Consider the following 27,462-nt stretch of genomic DNA (forward strand, 5'->3'; position numbering starts at 1 on the left):
ACTCACCCCCTTTGTGTCGAATATACGTCATAAATATCATTTTTGTGAGGTTTTCGACGTGTCTGAAAGTTCAGTTTTGACTCTGACCTAGATATTGCTTACCTTCCTCACGACTCTGTGTTTGATGTGGTCCTCTGTTGGAGAAGTCAGGGGGAACTGTTCCGTTCCTCTGTCTCGCTCTTAGCCTCAGTCTTGTCACTTATTATCCCCTACTGTATAAAGCCCACTTGCTTGAGTTGAACTATACAAGATATCAACACTGCAAGGCTGCAGGGAACGACTGAAGGACCTCCAGAGTCGAACTGGTGATTCCGAGAGGAGGAATGCGCAGCGAGGGCCTCTGTTGTTCTGATTAGATCGAGCAGAGGAGCGAGCTTCCGGCCACTGGTAGATAGATCTTTATATGAAAACATTTTATACACATACTGTATAGATATTGTTATGTGCCTCTGTATTGATAGAAGAGGAGGAGCTGAAACAGCAAGGAGTGTTGTATAAATCAGTCGTGTGGTGACTGTACGTCCAAAGAGTAAGAACTGTGGAGCAGGTCAGTGAAGGAAGAGAGAAAATTGATACCGGGTCTTGTAGTGCGAGCTGCATTTAGGTGAGCTCTCCATGCAGGGTGTGAGGGAACGGAGAAGCTCCTTGAGAAGTTTTGAATTCACATCCGAGCACTGTGGGAGCATGGAAGAGGATGGGGTACGTCGCAGAGGTAAAGTGAGGCAGCCAGACTGGTTAGGAGAAATGCAGAGTCAGGACGAAGATGTACAACGGACGAATGAGGAAGTAGAGACTCGGTTTAAGTAGGATTGTTTAGATAAAGGGAATTACGATAATGGAATCGTTCGAAAGAATGTTAGGAAGTGTCGTCGTGCAACGCACAGAAATGTCGTTTGAGTCAAGAATGGAAATAGAACCGGGTTAAGTAGCTTTTGGGGATGGCAGTTAAAGAGATAGATAGTAAGGCACGTCGGCGAGAGAGAGAGAGAGAGAGAGAGAGAGAGAGAGAGAGAGAGAGAGAGAGAGAGAGAGAGAGAGAGAGAGAGAGAGAGAGAGAGAGAGAGCAGGCGGACAAGTCCTCAGATGTAGAGGACAACACTGAATGATGACATTGCGAAGGAAATCGAACTAGGTTATTGGAGAGCTCAGAGTAAATACGGATGGCGCACAGAAGAGCAACACAGCACTGAGGCAAACTGCTTAGAAGTGAGGTTGGTAGTATTTCAGAGAGGTCAAGGATAGAGAGAGATAGGAGGAGGGATAGTGTTAGCCTGGAGGGTAGAGTAAGTAACATGATTACTCCAGGTGTTGTTATTAGGTCAATGAAACGTGAACTAATGAGGGAAGGATTGGTTAGGACATATGTTTTGGAGGAACGATGTGAGAGAAGGGAAGAAAAGAAAGGAATCATAGAGAAGGTATAAGGATGTAGGCAGTTCATGTAGCTCTGAAGATTAAGGGCACTGCCTCAGGAAAGGTGGGTAGTATGAGGAGAGTGCGTAAGCACAGGAAGACAAAAGAAGAGAAGACATCTAAAGGTGACACTCGGAATCTATGAAACTGAGAGGGGATGCTGAGACAGACCCCACCGCCTGACACATCTTAAGAAATTGATGTTGGACGAGGTACTCAAGGGGGCGAAAGGGCAAGAAAAAAGAGTACAAAAAGAGTAGCCTATGAGAGGACTGGGAGGCATTTAAGATTATATATACTAACGATGAGTTAACTCGTAAATAAGATGACAACGCCAAGTTAGTGATAAGGTGGGTCATATTGAGGTGGACGTTGCGGGCTTGGCTGGGACTTCACTTAGGAGTGAAGCTGAGTCTTGATCATCCATCGTGACAGGAGAGGGGTAAGACGAGAGGGCAGGGGCGACGGTAGTCCATTTGGAGATACACTGAAATTTCATGACGTAATGGTGGACGATAGACCGTTCACACACACTCACACACACACACACACACACACACACACACACACACACACACACACACATTTTGTACATACAGAAAATCTCATGACCATCCTGTGATTGGAAAGTGATACCAGCAGGGGATTACAAGTACGGAGGAAGAGACTGGGAATCTTACATCTGCCACACATGGACTGTGCTGCAGTACACTACTGTACACACGTACACGGGGAATTGATGTACATGCACAAACCACCTTCCGATGCTCAGAATGACCTAGATGTATGCCAGCTCGGTGATGTGGGTGATGTGTAACTGAAAGTGTTTGCACAGTTGTTTACGCCCTGTAGGTAGGTCTCCCAGGATATTTGTGGACAAGGAACGTTTATACATCGACCAAGCAGGATATGTACGCCTTGTGGACTCTCAGAGAATGGAGTATATCAATGTATATACATATATTACACAGGTGGAATGGGGGGATCTGTCAGGGGTCACGATAAGTACGTGAACTGGAGTCAAAGTGGAGTGTACGTATATATCTGTAGTTGTATGCCAAAGGAGACGCGTCAGGGAGAACGTGTTTGAGGGATGATGTGTGTCATGGATAGTTTCCGTTGCTCTTGCATCTCAGGTGTCATATTTTGTGTCGAAGCGGAGTATTCCTGTGTTGTCAAGGGTGTGTGTATCAGGCTGTGTGTATACATCTGGAGAGATACTGCACCGTAGTGAGGGTATATTTCAAGCACGGTATGTGTGACAGCGAGCGTGTCTGTCGTTAAGATGTGTTTCAAGGAGGTCGCACGTCTGGGATAGTGTGGGTCAAGGAGGTCGTGCGTCAGGGATGATGCGAGCCAACAAGGCAACGGCACACTCATTTCCATCAACCATCATATATATATATACACTCCCCCATTACGGTATCTACACATGGAAGACGGTTCTGGAGGTCATGCGAGGGACTTGCAGCACTTGAAGGCCCTATGGTGAGTGTGTCCCTCGAGACGGGTGCCGGCGATGGCTCTCACCTGATGGGGAGATAGCGAGCCAGGAGCCCGTCCGACCATTCCTCGCGCTGATCAGAATTCACGGGCCGCCTCCCCTCCCAAAATTTGTGGGGGTTCTTTATTACGTGTACGGGCGATTGAAATGCCCCAACGTATGATATAAAATCTGGCGATGCTATGCTCCGACGTGGGGAATGTGGTGAGGGGGATGGAAGGAATGTGAGTGTGTGAGGAAACAAGAAGAAGTGTGAGTGTGCACATGGAAGAGACGGAATTATGATAGTGTGAGAGAAAGATCAAAAAAATATATATCTGCAAGTGAGGCAGAGATTTGAGAGTTGAAACAAAGAAGAGGAAGGGAGTGATGGATGGTGGGGAGGGGGAGAGAAGAGGTCGATGGATGGAGAGAACTTTGGAGTGACTGGGGAGGGAGGAAGTTAGACAGATGGTCAGTGAGTGGCAAAGAGTGGGAACAGAAGTAGAGACAGTCGGATGAGAGGAGGGAATTACGTTGCAATGTTTGTATGGACTGGAGAGTGTTATCGTGTGTACATTATGGCAAACTGGTTCGTGATATGTGAAGCTCACGTATAGTGAGGACCAGAGACCAGGGGACAGGTCCTGATACCTGTGTTCATGATGGCGCAGTTCCCTAGTTACCAACCACCACGCCCCTCTTTGTCCCGGCTGTTTCACGCTCCAACTGTTGCTCGCTTACCCCCCCACCACCACCACCACCACAAGTTACTCCACCGGCAAAACAGTGTTATATTTACAAACATTTATTAACTTCGGGAGTATCATAAAACACGAGCGTCAGGAGCTTCCTGGAGGCCGCGGAAGCCCCAGGGAAGAGGGTCCTGGGGGCAGGAAGGAAAGATGAGTGCGCTCGTGTAAACTCGCCTTACCTACTGGGGTCTGGTGGTGTCATGCCAACATCCTCTTACCTTCGCCTTTCCCTCCCCTCCCTTCTGACGCACTCTCCTCTTCCTCCTCATCTGTCATCATCCTTGCCCTATCTTTCTCCCTGTTACAGAGTCGTTTTATCTTCCTCTGGCGTTTCTTCAGTAGCTTCCGAGATACCGTTGGTGCTCTTTCTTTAGCACTACAGGGGCGGACAAGCGCGTCAGGACTCCTTATGTTGTATATTTCTATGGAGCAACACGGGAGCACTAGATGTTGACGTCTTCATCATCTTGCCTGTTATTTTGAATCGATGGGTTGGTCATACGTACAGTCTTTGGTGCGGAAATCTAAGTAAATATTCTATTTCATTTGAGAACATCAGCCATGCTGCGTTTTGGAACTGTAGAGGAAATAATGAAGACGGATGAGAGTTATCGAGTGAATAAATTCCTTCACTTGAAAACCACTGCCAGAGAATACCACCACATTATTGACCCTCCCCGTCTGCCCCCACCCCTTCCCTCCCCCCCTCATACTTCTCTGCTCGACAGGCCTTCCTGACAGCACATTAATTTACGTGATACACGATTTCCACCAACCACTTATTTGCAATAATCCCGAGACCAGACCGAGCTGGAATTTCGGGTAGGTTACGGTGTGCTCGGCCAGCCGAAAGAGAAGAAACATTCGTGGTTACCTTGAGTTCTTTTAGAGGGTATCCTCGTCCCGTAGGAGCCCCGTCATCCCATTCCCTCATCACGTAGAGGGAAGGTGTTGTAACCTTGGAAGTTACAACTGACACGTAGAAGAAACTGCAGAAGGTGTTGCCTGAAAACTAGACCTGAGGGTGAGGTGGGTGGGTGAGGAAGGTGTGCGATTTACTAAAGCACAAACATACATTTCAGGAAGGTTGGTGGGGCCTCACACCTCCACTCACAGAGCTTACGATGGCTGTAGTGTGATCCACAAACGCGGCGGCATGTGAGGCTACTGTTCATACCACGAGGGAGGGAGGGAGGGATGGTCTCCACATCATCGTCCTCATGGGTGATAAGCATGACAAGTGGTGTCATGAAACCGCCACTTCGGACTTATCCATTCTCCATGGCGCGCGCGCCCTCCCCCGAGCCTGGTCCGTGGCGGTATGTCCCTCCCGAGAGACAAAAGATATTGCCCCACCATCAGAGGTCTCTGCTGGAGTAGCTCGGGGGCGGGGGAGACACAAAGTTGGTGAACCGTGAGTTTCAACAGTGGTGCGTCGGCCGCCCTGTCTGTACACGTGAAGCTGAAACACCTTCCCTCTAGTTCAGTCTTGTCCGTACGTTACGGTGTAGCTTCTCTGCTGACCAGTGACGGTGTTGGTCTCTTGGGTCGGACAGATTCTGCCGACGTGGTGCAACGTGATCTATCATTTTTTGGCAGATGAATGAAAGTTTCCTCATAACGTCGCTGGGAAACAGTAAGCGCATTCGTGAGGACACGTCCCATCGTACAGAGCAAGAACGTCAGTCAACTCTCTTTTGAAGCAGACACCGACGCAGACGTCATCCCATGGCAGCTCTCAAGCCCTTAAGCACATGGGGAGGAAGCCAGTGGCTTTGTGTCAACAGTGATACAACCCGCAGTGTGCAGGGCAGAACTTTCATACCCTCACTAGTGTGGTCGGCGGACGCGGCTCTCGCCACCCTGGTGTTACTGATGTCATGAGGCGGTGACGCGAATGCTGAATTACCCGCTGGCTACATCACCACGGGATATACCGGAGAGAGACACACACGCGTCCATGTCTAACGATCTTCCTCCACAGTCACTCGTGCACACACACACACACACTCACTGATGGAAGTACATGTGAAAAAAGAAAGAAGCTTCATTTCTCCCAAATAACACGCGCCCTTTTTTCATATTTCGAAAGAGGAGGTATAATTCCGTCTGTGTTTCTAGCATCCTCTGCTCACGTGGTACATAGATTCCTCTGTATTGCTCATATGCACATGTGATGATTGCTTTACTTTCTCCTTCCTTTTTTATTACGTTCTTGTTCCTACAACTTCAGTCATCATTTTCCTTATAATTCTTTCACTTCGCATCATTACTTCTTCCTTCAGTCCCCCACTGTCTTGTGTGGGGTTTCGAATCCCCCCCCTCCTATCCTGTACGAGGGATGGCTTGAGCGTGGACACTTTCATAGGGTGAGTTGGTATGTGATCACCTGCTGTGGTCAGGTCCTCCGCCACAGACTTCTCGGGCTGCGCAGTGAGGCAACCGCTGAGGGTATCGCCTGGCAGCCGGGGAGTCTTATATCTAACCTGGTTCAGGGTCACCCGGGTCAGACCTGATCACCACGACCAGTGAAGATGGTGCTGAACTAATTAGACAGCGGAAGGCATCCAAGTCTGTGTTCAGCGTCACGACCAGATTAGGGTGTGTTAAACTCACGCGCACAACGACCCAGGTTCACGGCGACGGGCACGACACCCCCTCCTAGGCACGACGGCCTGGTGCTTCGACTTTACTCAAGGGTTTGCTTTAAAGGCCTAATGGTCGTATCTAAGGATCTTTCATTCGTGTTCGAGGGTTGTACCGTCGTGCTGAAGGGTCGTGCTTCTGTGGTTTAGGGTCGCAAGGTCGTGCTCAAGAGTTGTACTGTCTTACTCAAAGGTCGCACAGTCATGGTTGAGAGTCGTACCATCATACCCAAAAGTCGCACCGGCGTGGTCCACGGTTGTACGTACCATCTTGCTCAAAGGTCTTACCGTCGTACTGATGGGTCGTACCTTCGTACTGATGGGTCGCACCGTCGTAATGATGGGTCGTACCTTCGTACTGATGGGTCGTACCTTCGTACTGATGGGTCGTACCGTCGTAATGATGGGTCGTACCTTCGTAATGATGGGTCGTACCGTCGTAATGATGGGTCGTACCTTCGTACTGATGGGTGTCCGGTCTTGAGCGGCTCATGACCCACGTCGGGATGATGTGTTGATGGTTGAGCCGTTCTCGCTCGTGGTGGAGGGAGGGACGCTGGTAGTAGCTCCCACACACCTCTACCTTGCTGCGGGATCTCTAAGGTCAAAGGTCATTGCTGTGCCTCTCCACTACGCAGCAGGATATCTTTGACGGGATCCACCTCATGTTGCGAATTCTATTTTGCACAAAGAGCTTTTTTGGCATGCTGACCTTGCCATTTTCCTCTGCCCCTCCAGGACTACTGTAAGGCTTCATGAAAAGCTATATGATTGCGGTACATAATCTGAGGACAGCGAAACGTGTTTTGATTGTCTCTCTGCGATTGGTAACTTTGGGCTATGGTCACGAGCTGATGAGATTTTGGCAAGTCTCGGCGTAGTCACAAGGTCAAGGGTCAAGGTCAGTATAGAGCACTTCGCTCCGGGTTTGGCATGGCTGGTGAACGAGGCCAGGGAGTTATCCACTGCATACAGAGTTGCCTATCAATTTGCTTGAGTGAACACGTACTTGGTGTATTGCTCTTTTGATGCTATTTTTGTGGTTCTTCCTTGTACCTTCCTCATTATTATCAATCTTAGTATTTGTATGAACTACTACTACTACTACTACTACTACTACTACTACTACTACTACTACTACTACTACTACTACTACTACTACTACTTTTACTACTACTACTACTACTACTACTACTACTTTTACTACTACTACTACTACTACTACTACTACTACTACTACTACTTTTACTACTACTACTACTACTACTACTACTACTACTACTACTTTTACTACTACTACTACTACTACTACTACTACTACTACTACTACTACTATTACTACTACTACTAAAATTACTGCTACTACTATAACGACTACTACTACTACTACAACGACTATAACTACTGCTACTGCTATAACTACTACTACTACTACTACTACTACTACTACTACTACTACTACTTCTTGTTGCTTTTGTTATTCTCTTCATCATCCGGACACTTGGATAATCACAGGAATAAATCTGACGCGAAGCCACGCATTTCCTAAATATAGCATAAAAGTGGGGCGCTGTTATAGTATCGAGAAGAATGGAGCATTAAGAGGTGGGCGGTGGGCGGGCATGGGTGGTGGAGGTGTATAAAAGACAGTTAATTCATACCTTCAGTGGTATACTGGCGCACCAAGTTAATGAAGCAGGGAGTGTGTCTTTGTTTGGCTGGCCAACCATTGTGCAGCGTGACTCCACCTCCCTCACTCTCCAGCCTCCCTAGTCCTCCCTCCACCCACCCCCTTCCCTCGTCTATCCACTCCTCCTCCTCCTCCTCCAACCTACCCCCATCTCTCTACTGCCTGATAGAACTTATATACTAGAGTGAAACGTATGATTGTTACGAACTTTACCATTACAAGTAATTTTTTTTCTTTTCCTTTTTCCTTGGAGTGGATGGGTGATGTCCCGTTGCATGATCACTATGCAAGTGACTGAAACAGACGAACAGACCCTTGGTTCTCATACGAGTTACCGGTTGCAAGAAAATGTCTTATTAGCATCATCACCTTGGTAGTCTGGTTAGTATTGTAGTCTTATGAAGATCAGAATGTTGCATCTTAATCTATGTGAGTAGCTAGCATTTGACTCGTGTATATGTTTTAGAGTTCAGACCTTTTGAATTTTTCATTATTCTGACATCTCTAGTTTTACAGTAATTGCCATGGCTGCCTACCGGGACGATGTAGAAGCGAAAGTATTGTAGTCATTTCTGAACAGTTTTAAGTTTTCGACAATTGCCTTCTTTTTTTTATGTAAACAAGTAGAATATTGAAATAACACAGGTTTTATAACCTGAGACAGCACCAGAGAATAGAGGCTCTGTAGCGTATCACATTGTAGGACTTAGTTATACAAGCGTACTCTAGCAAGCATGCAAGCACAAACGACCACCACACTATCTCTCCATGGGTACCCCAGACTCACGGTAAACTATCGTCTCTCCATGGGTACCCCAGACTCACGGTAAACTATCGTCTCTCCATGGGTACCCCAGACTCACGGTAAACTATCGTCTCTCCATGGGTACCCCAGACTCACGGTAAACTATCGCCTCTCCATGGGTAACCCAGACTCACGGTAAACTATCGTCTCTCCATGGGTAACCCAGACTCACGGTAAACTATCGCCTCTCCATGGGTAACCCAGACTCACGGTAAACTATCGTCTCTCCATGGGTACCCCAGACTCACGGTAAACTATCGTCTCTCCAAGGTTACCCCAGACTCACGGTAAACTATCGTCTCTCCATGGGTACCCCAGACTCACGGTAAACTATCGTCTCTCCATGGGTAACCCAGACTCACGGTAAACTATCGTCTCTCCATGGGTAACCCAGACTCACGGTAAACTATCGTCTCTCCATGGGTAACCCAGACTCACGGTAAACTATCGTCTCTCCATGGGTAACCCAGACTCACGGTAAACTATCGTCTCTCCATGGGTAACCCAGACTCACGGTAAACTATCGTCTCTCCATGGGTAACCCAGACTCACGGTAAACTATCGTCGTTTGTAATCATTCGTCGGTAGGTAAGTGTTCTCTGTCCGTCCGTCCTCTCTCTGTCAATCTAGGGGCCACAAAGAGCCCCTGCCAAAACACACCTCATTACGCTCAGTATTATGATGATGATTATTACATTTTCTCACCATAAGCCTGGGAGGTTGAGTGTGTGTGTGTGTGTGTGTGTGGTGTGTGGAGACAATACGGCGTCAACACAATACCCAGCCAAGACCAGCAGGGTGTACAATGGTTGGCTGAGAAAGCTTTATTATTATTATTATTTTTTTTTCCCCACGTACTTGGCTTTCATTGTTTACTTTTTTTGAAGACGCATGTGATCACAATTGGCCGACGCAAAGATTCGTAGCCATTAGATGTTTCCTGCCACCTGTTGACTGCTTCACCAGGGGGGAAAAAGTTTGGGGAGTTAAAGTGGGCATTTTATACTGTATATATATATATCACTCGTCAGACGTTGGACGGAAACAATATCGTACAGTCGTCACATGTTTTGTATGTAATGGTCTTATTGTACTGTGTCTACCTCCTCTTTTTTTTTAATATATATTTTTTGATATATATCGTGTCTTTGTGACGAAGCGCCTTTTTTTCATCCTCTGATATGATTACGTTATCTTACGTTGTGTTATTTACAGTGAATCATTTCTTGGAACTGTTTCATTCGACCCCTCCAGCAGGACTCGGGTGCTGGGAGACATGTGAAACTCTGTACATCCTCTTTATTAGTCCTGTGTATTCGGCTGTGTTTATAGCAACTGTAGTGGATTGTCGCTTCCTGGAGGAGATGGAGAAGACTCATAAGACTTTGGATTGCTTGCCGCTACATCCAGGGAAGGGACGATTCAAACATGAAGTTTTTGCAGGTGCTAGGCCGTGGACCTCCTGGACGCACAATGGACTCTGTACCTGTAGAAAACGAGGGAACTCTTCTGCTGTCTTCTCATTCGTTCAAGTGGTACCGCCATGCTCAAGGGTCGCCCCATCGTGCTCAAGGGTCGTCCCATCGTGCTCAAGTGTCGTCCCATCGGGCTCCAGTGTCGTCCCATCGGGCTGAAGGGTCGTCCCATCGTGCTCAAGGGTCGTCGCCCCATCGTGCTCAAGTGTCGTTTCATCGTGCCCAAGGGTCGTCGCCCCATCGTGCTCAAGTGTCGTTCCATCGTGCCCAAGGGTCACCCCATCGTGCTCAAGGGTCACCCCATCGTGCTCAAGGGTCTCCCCATCGTGCTCAAGGGTCGCCCCATCGTGCTCAAGGGTCGTTCCATCGTGCTCAAGGGTCGTACCATCGAGTTCAAGGGGAGCCCCGTCGTGCTCAACCGGTTAGTATGTGTGTATGCGCTTCAGTGGCCAAGGTCATACATGCAGTGGTTGGCTCGTTGTGTATCTAACATCCTCGTACTTTGATTCTTTCCAGTGGCGAGGCAGTTTACGGAGAGGCGTTGCGTAAAAGTCTTCTGTCTCCTTCCGCCGGGAACGTTGGAATTGATCTTGTACTAGCATGCGAAAGACCGCGTTATTTGGCCACAAAACTTACGCCCTCGTAGATAATGAGCAACTTGGAGCAGGCAGAATTCACATCTTAGAAGTGAGTAGCAAAATTAATGCTGAGGGCACTGTATCCTTCACGAGGAAGACGCGGATCTTACTTAGATGCGGAGATTCGAAGCCTTCGAAGGCCAGGCCTGTATCAAAAAAGATCTCACGATGGTCCAGACAACATGTTCATGATGAATTAGACAAGAGGAACACACAAAAATGGCCTCTTCATCTCGTCTCCAGCTGCAGTAATCTCTCAGGAGTAAACATTAACATTCGTGGTAACGATAGGGACAATATGGACGTAAGGTACCACCAACATACATGGCTGATGACGCGCGCCAGGTACCAAGGGAAGGCAGTGAGTGTATGTGTGTATCTCTCATTCTCTCGGATACCTAACACAGAACCTCCAATACTCGTAATGTATCGCGGACGTGAACCACCTTATCACTAGACGCGCGCGTCATGACACCTGACGATTGTTACGATATAGGTGTGTGTGTGTGTGTGTGTGTGTGACACTCGAGCACACGGTGGCAAGTTGTGAACCCGTGCCAGGTCCAGTTTCATGATGAAATGCAGACGTCTGAGTCACTGCCTTCCTTACAGTGTGCAGGGTACGTGTGGGTTTGTGTTGTATGTGTGTTTGTGCACCGTGGTTTCTGTACGTGTATTTGAAGATATGTATGTATATGCCTGTATACAGGAGAGTTCTTATGTGTGTATTTGTATGTATGTGTTTGTATGTATATAGTTTGATTTCTGTAAGCTGGATGTGTGTGTGTGTGTGTGTGTGTGTGTGTGTGTGTGTGTGTGCTTGAGTGGTAAAGATAAAGTATTGAGCACCTTCTATTATTGCCTTACGTAGCGTCGTAGTGCACCGTCGAGTGCGCATGCCGTCAGTGTCACCCACCACGTCTGTGGACCACCACACCAGTCGTCCATCCAAGCTGGATTCACTTCTCAGCCTTGTGTCGACCAAACACACACACACACACACACACACACACACACACACACACACACACACACACTGCCAGTGTCTACATGTGCGGGAACACCTCTGAGCCACCATGCTCCTCCAGCTTCCGCCGGAACATTAAGGAACGAAAGGGGATCCCGTATCTCTTCCCCTGCCCACCCGACCCGACCCGACCCCACCCCACCCGACCCGACTCTCTACCATTCATAAGCCATTCTCCAGTTCTACCAGTGATGGGACACGTACCCACCTCCCTCCCGGCGTGTGCTTCAAGCCACCGTCACGCAGCCCAGCCCAGCAGCCACTCAGACACTCCATGTATAAACACAGTACAGCAGAACAGTATCGCTGCTCCGCAGCACAATACAGTGAAACACTCTCCCTCACGACCAGCACCACACACGGGCGTATATACACACACTCAACCCCCGCGGTTTTAGGACGTCTCACTAACACAAACTAAACCTAGAAAGAGCAGCAGTTGGTGTCGCGGCCTCCGCTCGCGAGGAGGAGGGTGCCCGATGACGCCCGTGGACCTGAGAGGAGGACCTGGGGTGGTGATAGACATGGGAAGGAGAAGAAAGTAGGTTGTCAGACCAACAATGTTGTGTGTCTAGGTCCCCTTGTAAGTTGATGCAGGTCCCCAGCGCTGTCCACATCCCTCTTGACCTGCGCATCATCGGCAAATACATTCTGGCTGGAGTCCATAGCAATTCATTCCCCACGGAATGTGTACTAGAGCTGGTTCATAACTGGAAGAATTAGAGTTCTAGATGGTGATAACGTTATCAATGAGGATGGTGATTAATCTGTTGCTTTGTTTCAATGTGTCGGAACATTTTCATTCACCTTATTTCAATATATAATGAGTACGAGGAAGAACGTAATGAATTCTGGTCATCCTCCTTGTATGTTTTAGGGTGATGGGTCATCCAAGAGATTCCTCATCCTGCAAGATGTACAGACAGGTACAGGAGTAGGGGGACCATTTGCTAGGGCCTGGTGTGCTTGAGATGCCTCACGTGAGCGGATCAAGTGCATATCTCTCTCTCTCTCTCTCTCTCTCTCTCTCTCTCTCTCTCTCTCTCTCTCTCTCTCCCCGTAATTTATCAGAACCCACATTGCCTTTTCTCTCCCTCCTTCACCAGAACCATCACCCCTCTCTCTCCGCCAGTCCACCAGAACCATTACTTCCTCTTTCCACCCCACACCAGGCTCCTCATTATCGTCTCCCCCCCCCCGCCCCATCTCCATTACCTTCTCTCCCCACTCCACAACTATTATTATCCCTCCCCAGTTCGGTTCCGTTACGTTCTTTCTCCCCAATCACACCAGGGCTCGAGTCACCTTCTCTCCCCACTCCACCAGGAGCGCCCGTTACCCCGTCTCTCAGTTCTGCACTGCCAACACCCTCACCTCGAGTCTATGTAACCCACTGCCAGGTCCCATCACCTGTAACCCCAGAATGTCAGCACATCACCCCATCCAGCACCCCATCAGGACCCATGTAGCACCCCTTCATCTCGGCAAGGAGAATAATCACCATCCTCATCATCTTCGTCACCATCATCACCCTCGTCTTTTTCATCATCATCTTCACCATCATCATCATCACCATCGTCACTTTCATCACCACCATCATCATCATCATCATCACCATCATCGTCATCATCATCCCCTCGCCCACTCCGTTGTGAATCTCATTTCCCCATCTCTCTGCAGGACACATCTAGAGTCATATGTCCCCCTACTACTACTACTACACCCCCCCGCCCCATCATCATCATTATATAGGTTTTTTTAATTTCATTTCGACCATCACATCCAGCGGAAAATAGGCATGGAACGTCCGCGTCCCTTTCAAATTAACATTTTTAATTACATTAATCACCTCGTACGGTCGTTTGCAACATAATGATCAACTATCATTTACCACCGTTATGTTGACGGCACGGAGTAGTGGCGCGCCAGGTTCTGTGTAACGTTTTGCTCAACGTGGCAGCGCAGATGTGGCGAAATCTGTTGCGTAAAGTCTCTTCTCTCTCTCTCTCTCTCTCTCTCTCTCTCTCTCTCTCTCTCTCTCTCTCTCTCTCTCTCTCTCTCTCTCTCTCTCTCTCGGCGCTTGTGCAATCACCAGAGCGAGTTGCCCCAACCTCGTGTGTAACGTACCTGAGGCGAACAGAAAAATAAGCTTACCTGATCCTACCTAACCGTGCGAAGTAAATTGACTGTGAAAACTACCCTAACCTAACCTAACCTAACCTAACCTAACCTAACCTGACCTGACCTGACTGAGACCTGGACCTTGACCCCTGGCTGTCCAGTTCAGTGCAGTTGGTACAGCAGCTGAGCCAGTGTCTGCCCTCTGGTCCGTCAGCACCTCAGCAGGCTGCTCGTCTGTTGTTACTTAGTGTTACAGTTGAGTGTGACGTGAACACGATATCAGAACGTTATTGGGGGGGGGAGGGTGAAGGGGGTGCCAGGAGTGTGTCAGAAGCAGCAGCTTCCCCTTCCCCCTCTTCGTCTGCCTTCATGAAGCCCATCATTCTTTCCCCCACACGTCAGGGAGCTCCCATCAATCTTGACTGTTCCTAATATTCCCTCCGCCGAGAATTCTATCGCCCAGTTCCTCCATCACCAATAGAACCCTCCTCCCCTAGTCTCCCCGTCTAGTCTCGTTCTCCCTCAGAAAGAGAGCACCCCACCTACACTCTTTCCCCTCTCACCATCAGGAGCTGAATAAATTTCCTCTCCCTCCCTTCCCAGGCTCTGCCCCATCCCCTATCTCCTTCTCACACACAGCCACCCATCCACCCCCCTTCATTAAACACCATCAGATATCTCACCAGCCCCTTTTTATCCATCCCATTTGGGCTCCTCATAACGCCTCCCTCCCCATCACCCACCCGTTCTCCCTGCATGGGAGCCTCATGACCTTAAGCTCCCTGAATCACCCGTGCGTCCCTCCCTCACCCCGTAAGGCTGGTCTGACCCCGTACACCAGCCAACGCATCCTCCGCCCTGCTGGTCTCACACAGTGAATAAGTTCCTTCAGACCATTCCTGTTATCTTGGTCAGTAGCAGTAAAGCTCAAGGCCTTACGGCGTAATTTCTGGTCGTTTCCTCGGGTAAAAGACGTTGTCTGGGGAGGGAAGGCTTTTAATTAGATTGTTTTACGATTTTATTTTCTTATCAGCTCTATGTTTTTATATACATATACGGAGAAACCACAGTAAACCTCACCGTTTTTGTGGTGTGATTTTTTTAGTCTCGGGTGAGGTGAGGGCTGGGTAGACTGTCAACACCTCGTGCTGGGGTATAGTCTAGTGCTGCATTGCTGCTGCAGTCCGCCCCTCGTCGGCTTGGCGTACCTCATGACATTCATGCGAGAGATTATTTTTGGTACCTCCTTCCACGGAATGTCGGCAGACCCACCCACACTGTGTGTGTGTGTGTGTGTGTGTGTGTGTGTGTGTGTGTAGCAGTGACGTGTAGTGGTGAATTCTCAGCCACTGGTTGTCATTAATTGTTCCTTTTTATCCTGAAAAGTGTTTCTCGCAATTCTATAAGTAACTCCTGGTCTCTTACCTTCCCATGTTTGGGAAACTTCACATGCCTCTCCTAGGGTTTTGTCTAGAGCAAGACGCCCCTGCGTCCCGGTACCTTAGCCCAGCTCGGATGCCTTCAACATTCTGGCGTGACGCCTGAATCACGATGCCATTGAGATTCACGAAGCGCACCCTCCCAGACCCAAGGAGACGTGACAAGTTTACACGCTGGCCATGGCTCTTTTTCGGTGCGTGAGTTCTCCCGTCCAGGACTTTTCGCCATGGCATGCGTTCTGTCTGCCTGCGTCATCATTCTCCCTACCTTCCTTCCTTTTGCCCTACGGTCTACTGTAGCCCTTCTCCCTAGCTCAGTAATTCAACCTCTCCCTCCACTCTCACTTTCCCTCGCCCGTCCTCTCTTTCCCCCGCTGTTGTGCCACCTTCTGCCTCCCAGTCGGGCCTCATAACCTGAGTATGGTGCACGGGTGTATGTGTAGCACCATCCCGACGTGCTCACACACACCTATCCTGCATCACGGTAGGTGCGGCATTGCCCATGTGGACTTTCCATCAACCACACTGGCCCCACCACCGCCCCGACTCCATCACCACACTTTTCTTCAACACAACCCCTCACTCCACCACCGCCCTGTGGCCCTAATTATGCTCCCATGGGCGGAGCTCTTTATTCATATATGATGGAGGGTAAAATCCTTTACAGTAAAGGCCAAATATAAGCCAGAAACTTTGCAAATGAGGCTGAATTATGCTGAGCAACCGTCAATAATCATCCATCAGGCTTCCAGGTTATCGATTTGATCCCGTAACTCTAGGGGGCACGGAGTGTATCCTGTGGGGGCAACACGCGTCAGATGTAGCACCAGAAAGCGTGTGCTGTGGGGTCAGAAAGCTGTTGCTGTGGGTGTCAGCTGCCGTGTGCTGTGGTGGTCATAAAGCTGTGGATGTTGGGGTCAGCAACCTTGTGCTGTGAAGCTTAAAATATTATCTGTGGGGACTTCGAGCAGTAAGTCCTTAAAGTTAAGAGTGTAAGTTTTCTTTTTAACCGTCCGGAGTTGGTCAAGTGATAAACAGACTGTCTTCACTGTTCCTATAGAGCTTTGAGGTCCTTCTTTCCCGACCACAACAGAACCGGTGGAATTAATCTGGAATTTCAAGATACCTTATCCTCTAGAGTGACTGCTGATAGTGAGAATCGTTGGCACTTGTTCGACACCTTCTACAGTGTGTGTGTGTGTGTGTGTGTGTGTGTTAAGTTGTCAATATCCCTAAAAATAGTGAAATGCTCCTGTAATAATAAAACAATTGGGTCATTATTCTTCCTCCGTCATTAGAGAATAATGTTGGCAACGCTCACGTGAAATAACTTAACGAATAGTGATAGCGGTAATACCATGTGGCACACACAACTTTACCTGCGCGCTACGGCATTTGAACGCTGGCAAATTGGTTCACCAGGAAATAGATAAAGCCCCCGACTCTAGCAGGTGTAGCGTGAGGCCACTGTGCAACATCATATGTTAGATGTCAGTTTGTACAGTGGCAAGTGTTTGAGTGTACATAGGAGAAGTGGTGCGAAAAGATGTAATACATTGAGTACATACATGTACTTAAAACTGTTTTGTAAATTAAGTGACAGGGAACTTTGTAAGAATACTGTGTTTACGTAAGGGGTCATCAGTAGTCTTACGTAGGTGTAAACATAAGTGATCACATGGATTGGGAATTTTAGTTTCCTCCGGACGACCTCAGGGAAGTTGTTTATGCCTTTCCTTAGCGGCTTATAGTTGATCAAGAAAGCGACGTGCGTGTTGTCATGTGTAGTAGAGTGGGTGTTGCCGTAAGACCACGGACGGGCCGGCAGCAGGAAACCCAGCAGGTGTGTGTGTGTGTGTGTGTGTTTGTGTGTGTGTGAGGGCGGGCTGGTAACGGGGATCAGAGACGCCCCTAGCGGGGCCCGTGTGGGGCTTCCTCCTCCCCGCGCTAGTGGCGTCCACTGTGGGTTGGGAACGTCCGCGCTGCTGGCTGCTGCCTGCTTTCTCAGTAGCACACTTCACGACATATCCTCACGTCGCCCTGGTTCCTCCCGTGGGCTACAGACGAAGACGACGACGACGACGACAGCCGCTGATGTCACAATGCGCTGGAGAACCACAGGGTTCTGGCCTCGCCACGACCAACCGGTGAGTGTTGGGGTTAGCGCTAGTGTGGTGGTGGAGTGGCTGGCTGGCTGGGGGTCTGTGGGGGGTACCTCTGGTTGTGGTGGTCTGCACACGTGGCTCCTTGTGTGTGTGTGTGTGTGTGTGTGTTTACGTGCTGGGGAGGGAAGTGGAGGAGGGTAGATCTGCGCAGTGGTGTTGACGTCACCGTGAACTGTGTCTCCGTTATGACTCGCAGGAGTTCGTGATCTAACGCTAGTTATCTGATAGGAATTGTTAATGGGGGTTTGTGGCCGAGGACTTACTGTTTTCAAGGACTCTTGTTCTGGCTGATGAGTCTTGGTGCCCTGGGGCCCTTGTTGGTAGAACCTCGTTGCTTAGGGTTGAGTACTCGAGCTTTATATTGTCAGACTTGCTGGGTTAGGTCAGAATTCGAGCTTTATATTGTCAGACTTGTTGGGTTAGGTCAGATTTTGAACTTTATATTGTCAGACTTGCTGGGTTAGGTCAGAATTTGAGCTTTATATTGTCAGACTTGTTGGGTTAGGTCAGAATTCGAGCTTTATATTGTCTAGACTTGCTGGGTTAGGTCAGAATTTGAGCTTTATATTGTCAGACTTGCTGGGTTAGGTCAGAATTTGAGCTTTATATTGTCAGACTTGCTGGGTTTGGTCAGAATTTGAGCTTTATATTGTCAGACTTGCTGGGTTAGGTCAGAATTTGAGCTTTATATTGTCAGACTTGCTGGGTTTGGTCAGAACTTAAGTTTTATATTGTCAGACTTGTTGGGTTAGGTCAGAATTTGAACTTTATAATGTCAGACTTGTTGGGTTAGGTCAGAATTTGAGCTTTATATTGTCAGACTTGTTGGGTTAGGTCAGAACTTGAGCTTTATATTGTCAGACTTGTTGGGTTAGGTCAGAACTTGAGCTTTATAGTTGTCAGATTTGTTGGGTTAGGTCAGAATTTGAGCTTTATATTGTCAGACTTGTTGGGTGTGAGTCAGTACTTGGGGTTCGTAATGGCAGACTCTTTATAAACCCTGATAACTTGTCTGGTGGAACGTGTTTAGAGAAGTGTGTTGGTTGGTTGGAGTAATTGTGACGGAAGTGTGTAGTCTGAAGTCCCACTGTACCCTGCATGTGTAGTCCTGTGCGGGAGGGGGACGGTGGAGAGGGAGAGGAGGTGAGGTGGAACCTGATAGGTAAGGGGAGGTTGACCCCGCTGTGTACCTGACCTCACACGATCTATGATGGGTCCAGGTGCTTCACTTGCCTCCTCCCCTCCCTCTTCCTCCTTCTCTTCACCTATCCCCCCCCCCCACCCCTCGGGACCACAGAGCCAAGTGTATATGTGTGGTGGAGGGAGGAGGGGAAGGAGAGAGGGAGGGGTGGTGGAGCTGGTAACACCGCATTACTCCCAGTGATCACAGTTCAACGCCTTCCATATTTTCTCTCCTCCGGCAAGACTATTTTTTTTTTTTTGTCCTCCCGGGTGTGCTTTACCTTCTGGCGTCCCTCATTAAACCTCATACTCATTTTATGTCCCGTGATTTTTTCCTGGTGCGTGGATGAAAAAGACTTCCCGTTGCTTATTTTGGTATTTGTATTTATACCGTAACACAGTCTTCGCTCTGCACTGTCTCATTCGTTGGATTGTTTAAGTTACTTCTGTAGGCAATGTCACTGGATGGTCAAGTCTTCTCAAAAGGAGTTTGGCTCCCTTACCCTGCCTGTGTCAGCCCGCGCGGCTGGGGTTAGGGAACCCAGTTCAGAGCAATGTTAAGTGCTGCTATGCACTTGATCCGCCACATGGGGATGGCACAGGAAAAGAAGCTGGTGTTCTTTATGGCTCATACCTGACGAGACGTGTTTTCAGTCTTGATGTGGAGGGAGAGAGAGAAGCTGTCTTCTGTGCATTATGATAATGTCGTGTTACATCTGGGATTTTTTTTTGGGGGGGTAGCTCACCTCAAAAGCCCTTTTGACTACATTTTCCACACTAGAGCGAGGTGCAGTTGGAGGCAGGCAAGAACTCGTTACGTTTGCTTACGTTAATCTGATTGGTTACACAACGTGCAGACTTGGTTGGAGGATCTGGAATGAACCAGATCTCCCTGCGCCAAAAGCCTGGCTGTGGTGATGACCCAACCTCACCAGCATAACGTCCCTTTTTTTTTTTTCACTCTTACGGCTTCTTATTAATGGATGGTAGTGGGTCATGTCCTTTATCACGAGATGCCCGATTCTTGGACACGAAGGTACGACTCTTGAGCACGAAGTTATGACCCTTGGAGATAATGGTCGTAAGGGTCAGTTCAAGAGGTCAGGCCATCACACCCAGGGCCATGCTATCGTGTTCGAGGATTATATCATAGTGGTCAAGGATCATGCTCTCGCACTCAGGGGTCGTACCGTGATGGACGAGGGCCGTGCTGTCGTGCTTGAGTCGTACACCGTGGTGCACTAGGGCCGTGCTGTCGTGCTCGAGTCGTGCACCGTGGTGCACTAGGGCCGTGCTGTCGTGCTCAAGGAGTTTGACATTATTGTTTAATTATAGGATGGTTGTTTCAAATATTTGAGAGTTAATGAGAACGTTATTGGATTTGATTAGATTATTCAATTTCCAGATCGAATTCAAATTACGTTTGACATTTCCTGCTCGGTCGTTGGAAACACCTGTGTGTGTGTGTGTGTGTGTGTGTGTGTGTGTGTGTGTGTGTGTGTGTGTGTGTGCTGGTACAGAGCGGCTGCATCACCACCTGACAATGTGTTTGTTGTTTGCTGATGATAACACAGACTTCCATTCCCCGTCTGTGGACGTAAGAGGCTTTGAGATCCACCTTGGGGACTGTTTGAAAGTCGTTGGAGTGTTAGTTAATGTGTTGCCGTAAAGAAAGGGATCACATTCATATGTATTAGTATTGATCTTATGTTCCTGTATGCAAATGAGGCTTCTGTTCGGCCTGTTCGTTGACGCTACCTCGCAGTGGCAGCGAGGGGCTGGAAATCCTCCCTTCCAGTGTTTACTTTTCCAGAAGAAGGAAGCGCGTAGGATGCTACGGGGACGAGTAGCCATCTGGGGGTCATAAACCCTAACACGATGGGATAAATACAGATGAACGCACGAGAAGTAATGGCTGGGTGTGAGCGAGAGCCGCCCCGTACGGTCCAGTATCCTTTGATCAGCAGCGTCATTTTCGTTGTTCCTGCTTCTTTATAGGAATAACACTATCATGACCCGTAGCTGTCAACAAGTCTTGTTGGTCGAGCTCACAGGCTTGCTATATATTTTTTTTTTTCCACGTATAATCATTGTGTTTTCGGTCTTGGGAATATCTTTCCTGCCCTTTGAGTCAACCCGATAATTTCCTAGGTACCAGATTGTTTATAGTCAGTGGCGAAATACAGATGATTAGATGCAGGTTCTTGTGTGACTCCTGCCACCAGCGAGAGGGAGGGCTCAGGCTGTGGTATATTGGTCCCTCCCAGCACCCCCATCTAACTCAAGGAATACCCCGTCCCCTGCCCTTGGAGCAATCCATTAGGTAGTAGGTTGTTGACACCAGCCGCCCAGGGTGTGGTATACTACCACCCTGATTGAGGAGCGTTAAAGTGGTGCCCAGAACCATCTTAAACTCTCCATCAGAACGGGACTACGGGGTTAGTCCCGCCATCTCCTCCTTACAGGGCATCACACACTCACTCAAACCTCGCTTATTTTCGTCACATAAATACTCTTGTCATCTCCAGTCTACTCAAACATTTTTAAGTCTGATCATTTTTTTTTTTTATTTCAATGAAGGCCCGGCCTTGATGTGGACTTTCGTCCGTGACTGGAGCCTTCAACGTAAAGATAAGAAAAAAAGGTTTTACGGGATAACGCACAGGTTTTACACATATCGTTCACCTCAAGTTATGACCGTGAAGATAGGAGTCAAAAGTTAGGGTTTAAGGCGACGTCTTAGACTGTTGGGAATAGCGGCTTTTATTTGACAAAATTCATTGCAGGGCTCAGGACAACAGGCACTTACTGCTTGCTTTCTGCAGGAAAGTGGAAGTCTTGGAGGGAAACTTTTATCTACGTTTTTCCTTGGTAAAGGTTAAGTAGGTATTACGCAGCGTTGGTCGTGTAACATGGAATATTTACCTGGTGAAAATGTTGCATTTGTATATTCATGTATAACTCAGGGAAGGTGTTTAGTTGCCTGTCCTAGCATAATGGTGATCCCCTACACCCAGTGAGCAGGTGGAGAGGACCGGAGTGTGTGTGTGTGTTGGGGTCGGTTCTTGCCGTCCACGAATGTGTGCTCTGCTCTCCTGTGGATGTGAGGTGTATCTGGGTGTGTGCTGACCACGCATGTGCTCTGTGCTGCTCTCGTGTGTGTGTGTGTGTTTGTGTGTGTGTGTGTGTGTGTGTGTGTGTGTGTGTGTGTGTGTGTGTGTGTGTGTGTGTGTTGTCTGTACCACAGACCCCATTCTTCAGTGTATGCTGGGGTTGGCTCGATCAGTTTTTTAACTCAGTTTTTTTTTTTTTTAACTGTTTCTGGTTATGTGTGTATGGTGCCCTTAACTGTGTGCAGGCCTTAACTCTACGCTGTCCTTGTTTGTATGCTGGCCTCCACTGTACGCTGGGCCTTTCCGTGACCCCAGACATTCATCAGCGTGTTGAGTGGAGCGGTTCCTGAATCGTCAAAGTGTAACGTACGACATTGCTGTTGTCATTCTCTTTTTTTTTTTTCTAAGGTGACGACGGTGCTTGTTTTGGTGCACAGATCTCCTGAGGGTCAGTGACGGTACGACCCTTGAGTACGAGGTACGACAAATTGTACCCGTGGATTGTGTGTCGTCGTGCTCAAAGGGGTACCATTCGGCTTTCAAGGGCCTCGTTCGTCTTGCTGAAGGAGTTATAGTGATATATATATATATATATATATATATATATATATATATATATATATATATATATATATATATATATATATATGGATTGCTTGTGATGTTTTTTAGATGTTATTAGATTTGGCCAAGACTGAAGTGACTTCAAAGCATTGCCTGAGCGGTTAATGACACCTTCGCCAGCAGGGACTTATAAATGATGTTTATATAAGAGGCAGGCAACTTCACTTATCGATTATTAAAGCAGAGAGTCAAGGGTAGCATGCAGACTCTCTCTCTCTCTCTCTCTCTCTCTCTCTCTCTCTCTCTCTCTCTCTCTCTCTCTCTCTCGGCCCGTCGCTTCACTCTCGTGTAATATATATATATATATATATATATATATATATATATATATATATATATATATATATATATATATATATATATATATATATATAAAGATCGGTGTTGAACTTTGCTGTGGTTGGCAGCAGCAGTTCTTCATCGGCACACGTGGGCTTCCGTGGTTCTCCTACGTTTACCTGTCTAACTTCAAACATTCTTCCAGTGTTTACGTTGATCGTTGTACGTCTGAAAGATGTTTATGTTTCGTTCATCCTCTCGTATCTGTGTGGATAGCCTGTAGGAGGACACCGTATGTGTGCTACGTTTGCTTTTCTGTTAAGGTTCATTTTTTTCTTTTTAGGCTTCAGGCAGTATATATACACATCATAAAAAAGAGAGATGAAAAGCGTATCACTTCCGTCCATATTCGTAACACGTGAAGCGTTTAATTTTCGTATTTCAAAACGACAGCGTTAATTGAGAATTCCTCTCCTTTTCGGTGCAGTGTACGTTGACGGCAGGAGAGGAGAGTGGATGTTGGCAGAGGAGGCCCATTCCTCCTCTCTGTTCCTGCCGCTACCTCGCTAATGTGGGAATCTTAGAACAAATATGGGAGAAAAAAAGATTCACCCTCCTTGATGTATGTTTCATAAGTAATAAAGTCTGACTTATCATCAACGAGAGACAACAGATTGTTATTATTACTGCACGTTGTACATTAGTTATTTTACATACCATCACCGCCGACCTCGATGTTCATGTGTGTGTGTTTGTGTGTGTGTGTGTGTGTGTGTGTGTGTGTCTCCTAAAGTACAGGTTAGTTATAGAGTAAACTCCAGTAATGTTTTAATGTTTGCCGCCCGAGTGTTTATTGGCAGAAGACTTCGATGGCTTCCCCTGGTGCTAATAGCATCATAAGCCCTGGGTATCTGGCCTCACCACCACTCTTGTTTATGTTTCTGGCTCGGAGTGTGAATAGGTGTGTGTGGGTGTGGGTGTGGGTGTGGGTGGGTGGATGTGTGTGTGTGTTTGTGTGTGTGTGTGTGTGTGTGTGTGTGTGTGTGTGTGTGTGTGTGTGTGTGTGTGTGTGTATGGGTGGGTGGGTGGGTTGGGTGGGTGTGCGTGTGTGTGTGTTTACATATTTGCACTCGAGTATTTCTGATTCACGAGATTTCTTTTTACATTTTCCAGTGTTTCCCTACATTCATCTCCTCTCTGCATGTCCCACAGTTTCCTCACGTATTGCCTGAAGCCTCTCGCTCCTTCTGTCCTTTTACGTCCTCTGATTTGTAGTCCCTCGTGATTTCCAGGGACTGAGGTCTGCCTTCGTATCATGGAGACCATCCTGGAATATGAAGATGGTGATCATGTCTGCCTGTCTCCGCCTCTCCTCCATTGTGGGCAGATCGGAGACTGTGTTGCGATCTCCTGGACCATATCCAGCAGATCTGTGAATACCCTTAGGTTGTGTGGAGAGAGATCTGCTGCTCCACACTTAAGTATTGGGTGAAAATACATCGCATATATATATATATGTATATATATATATATATATATATATATATATATATATATATATATATATATATGTATAGATAGATAGATAGATAGATAGATAGATAGATAGATAGATAGACAGATAAATAGATAGATAGATGTTCTTGGAAGACAATTTTGATATTAGAATATATTTTGCTTCCTTCATGATCGAAGGTTCTCGTGTGATTCCCCTATTATGAGTTGGGTAAGACATCAGCCCCGGGTTCCTCCAGCTGCCTGGTCATGAGTGTAACCTGACCTCATCAGTTCACTGTGGTTAGTTTTCACCTCGACTCCGGCTCGCCAGGGATGCGCACTCCGCTTCTTTCATTTATTCCTATCTTCTTTCCTAACAGCCGCACGCAGTATTTCATGGTCGAGTTGTGTTATGGCGATATTGTGGTGGTCTGCTGTGTACGCCAGCGGGGAGGTTACAGGGCTCTGACGCAAGCGTCATTTTGATCGATGGGTTTTGAAAGTTTTAGGATAATGATATTGTCGACATGTCACTCCATCACCACTCTCGCTTCGTCATCACTCCTTCTCTCCATCACTACCCACGCTCCGTCACTGCTCCTCCCCATCACCACACATCACGTTGCCCTCAGCGGATCTCTATAATTGGTTGTGTACGATCAGCTCTTTCTGACGTTTAGATATCCCTCACTTCTGCATTTCCTCCCAACCAAGGAATACTACTGTCTGTTTTCTGATTGTTTTCTCTCGTATCCTGCAGACCACGCCTGCTGGTGACACAAGCATAGATAGTTCAGGGCCACATCTCCGTCCCCTTCCTTAAAGATTGGCACTACCGGTATCCCGCGCATTCCATTTCGTCGGAGCGCTGTCCATCCACAAGTGTGTGTGTGTGTGTGTGTGTGTGTGTGTGTGTGTGTGTATGTGTGTGTATGTGTGTGTGTGTGTGTGTGTGTGTGTGTGTGTGTGTGTGTGTATAGCTGGTTCGTGCCTCTAGTGATAATATTCCTTAACGGGTGAGGTCATGAGGACGCCCTGATGGGGACAGTAATGCCCGCCCGTCGCCCTCCAGTCGTGTCGCTGTTCATTACCCGGGACCACACCGAGCCTCCGGCCCTTCCGTCACTCATGCACAAACGGCGTAGTTAAGCCAGGCCCCGGGGTGGCTGACCTACGGTGAACGGGGAGAGAGAGAGAGAGAGAGAGAGAGAGAGAGAGAGAGAGAGAGAGAGAGAGAGAGAGAGAGAGAGAGAGATTCAAGGTGATGTAATGCGGGGACCGGACCTGGTTCGTGGGATGTTGTTGACGTGTCGGTGATGGTCATGACGGTGGCTGGTGTCGGTGGGTCGTGATGCACTTTGGTCGTCATACACCGGTGTTGTCGTGGCAATGGTGGCGACGGGTTCGTGGTGCGTATAGTCGTCACACGCCACAGTCGTCGCCAGGAAAGTCCTTTGTGGTAGAATAGGACAAGCTTTTGATTACAGTGACATATATATATATATATATATATATATATATATATATATATATATATATATATATATATATATATATACAATAGGAGGTCAGTATTGTTCAGTCCTCATATTGTCGTGGTCATAGAGATATCCAGTGTTCTGTTCGACAGAGAACGGAGCTCATGTGGAATGTTAGGGAGTTCCTGTGGTTAAACCCTTGAGTACGACGGGGTGGCTTAAACACGACGGTACGACCCTTGAGCATGACGGTGGTACCCTTGAGCGCGACGGTGCTACCTTTGAGCGCGACGGTGCTACCCTTGAGCACGACGGTACGACCCTTGAACACGACGTTACGACCCTTGAACACGACGGTACGACCCTTGAGCACGTCGTTACGACCCTTGGGTATGATTCGCCAGGCCTTTGGCTTTAGCCTGAAGGGTCAAGGGTCAAAGGCCATCACGCCCTCGTGCTCAAGAGGTTAATCCTTCACTTCTCATGCATCTTAGAGGCCTTGATCCTTCCCTAATTGAATTCGAGGAAGGGAACAGTCCACAGAGCCGCCAAACCTTTGGTTCGGGACTGAACCTTAATTTTTGCTGTCAAATTATTCTTTCGAGGGAAATATTTCCTACCTCACCCGAACCTGCGAGTGAAGCGTTGCCATGTTGCCTGGTTGAGGAAGATTAAACATGGCTGGTGTTGCAGAGCGTAAGGATAAACACTGGTGCTGTTTTAGAGCGTACAGATAAACATTGGTGTTGCGTAGAGGGTTAAGGTGAAGCACTGGTGCTGTTATAAGGTGTACGGTTAAAACGTTGGTGCTGCATTGGAGTCTAAGGTTAAACATTGGTACTTGTTTTTTGGTGTTAGTTCTAATACTGGTGCTGTGTGAGGGTGTAAGGTTGAATATTGGTGCTTGGAGTTTAAAGTCAAACATAGACATTGATTTAGAATGTGAGGTTAAGGTGCTGTCTTGGAGTCTAAGGTTAAACATTGGTGTCGTCTTGAAGTGTAACTGTAAACATTGGTGCAGTCTTGCGGAATATGGTAATGATTCGCGCCGTTCGGGACTGTTGAGGTAAACATTTGATGTTGTTGTTTTATGGTTTACGGTAAAACACGAGCACGTGTCAGGCCTGTAAGACGCTGGCGTCTTGGAATATTTTTGGAGACTTCCATCAACGTAAATTTACATAAGATAAACACCATTCTGTAAATGGTCGAGCTGCACCATTGTGCTCTGCTCATGAATCGACCTCGCTCTCAAGGGATGCTGACTCAGGGAGATGGCTGGCTGAGGACAAGATCACCCTAATACAAAGGCCTTATATATATATATATATATATATATATATATATATATATATATATATATATATATGATATATAATTTGCTTTGTCGCTGTCTCCCGCGTTAGCGAGGTAGCGCAAGGAAACAGACGAAAGAATGGCCCAACCCACCCACATACACATGTATATGCATACACGTGTATATATATATATATGCATATATATATATATATATATATATATATATATATATATATATATATATATATATATATATATATATATATATATATATATATATATATATATATATATATGTGTGTGTGTGTGTGTGTGTGTGTGTGTGTGTGTGTGT

At 47.5% G+C, this 27,462-nt stretch overlaps 1 protein-coding gene across 21 annotated transcripts in view; it reads left to right on the plus strand.

Annotated features, from left to right (window-relative positions):
- The window catches only part of LOC139755367 (uncharacterized), an 876,210-nt gene that overhangs the window by 35,370 nt on the left and 813,378 nt on the right, over positions 1-27,462 (plus strand). For 20 of the 21 annotated variants that reach the window (XM_071673571.1, XM_071673553.1, XM_071673567.1 and 17 more), the window contains exon 2: positions 17,555-17,638. The exons of the other annotated variant lie outside the window; for it this stretch is intronic. In XM_071673571.1, the coding sequence (XP_071529672.1) occupies positions 17,555-17,638 (84 nt within the window). The remainder of the gene's footprint in view (positions 1-17,554; positions 17,639-27,462) is intronic. 21 annotated transcript variants of the gene reach the window in all.

Source organism: Panulirus ornatus, chromosome 19 (assembly GCF_036320965.1).
Source record: "Panulirus ornatus isolate Po-2019 chromosome 19, ASM3632096v1, whole genome shotgun sequence".
NCBI classification, from domain to species: Eukaryota; Metazoa; Arthropoda; class Malacostraca; order Decapoda; family Palinuridae; genus Panulirus; species Panulirus ornatus.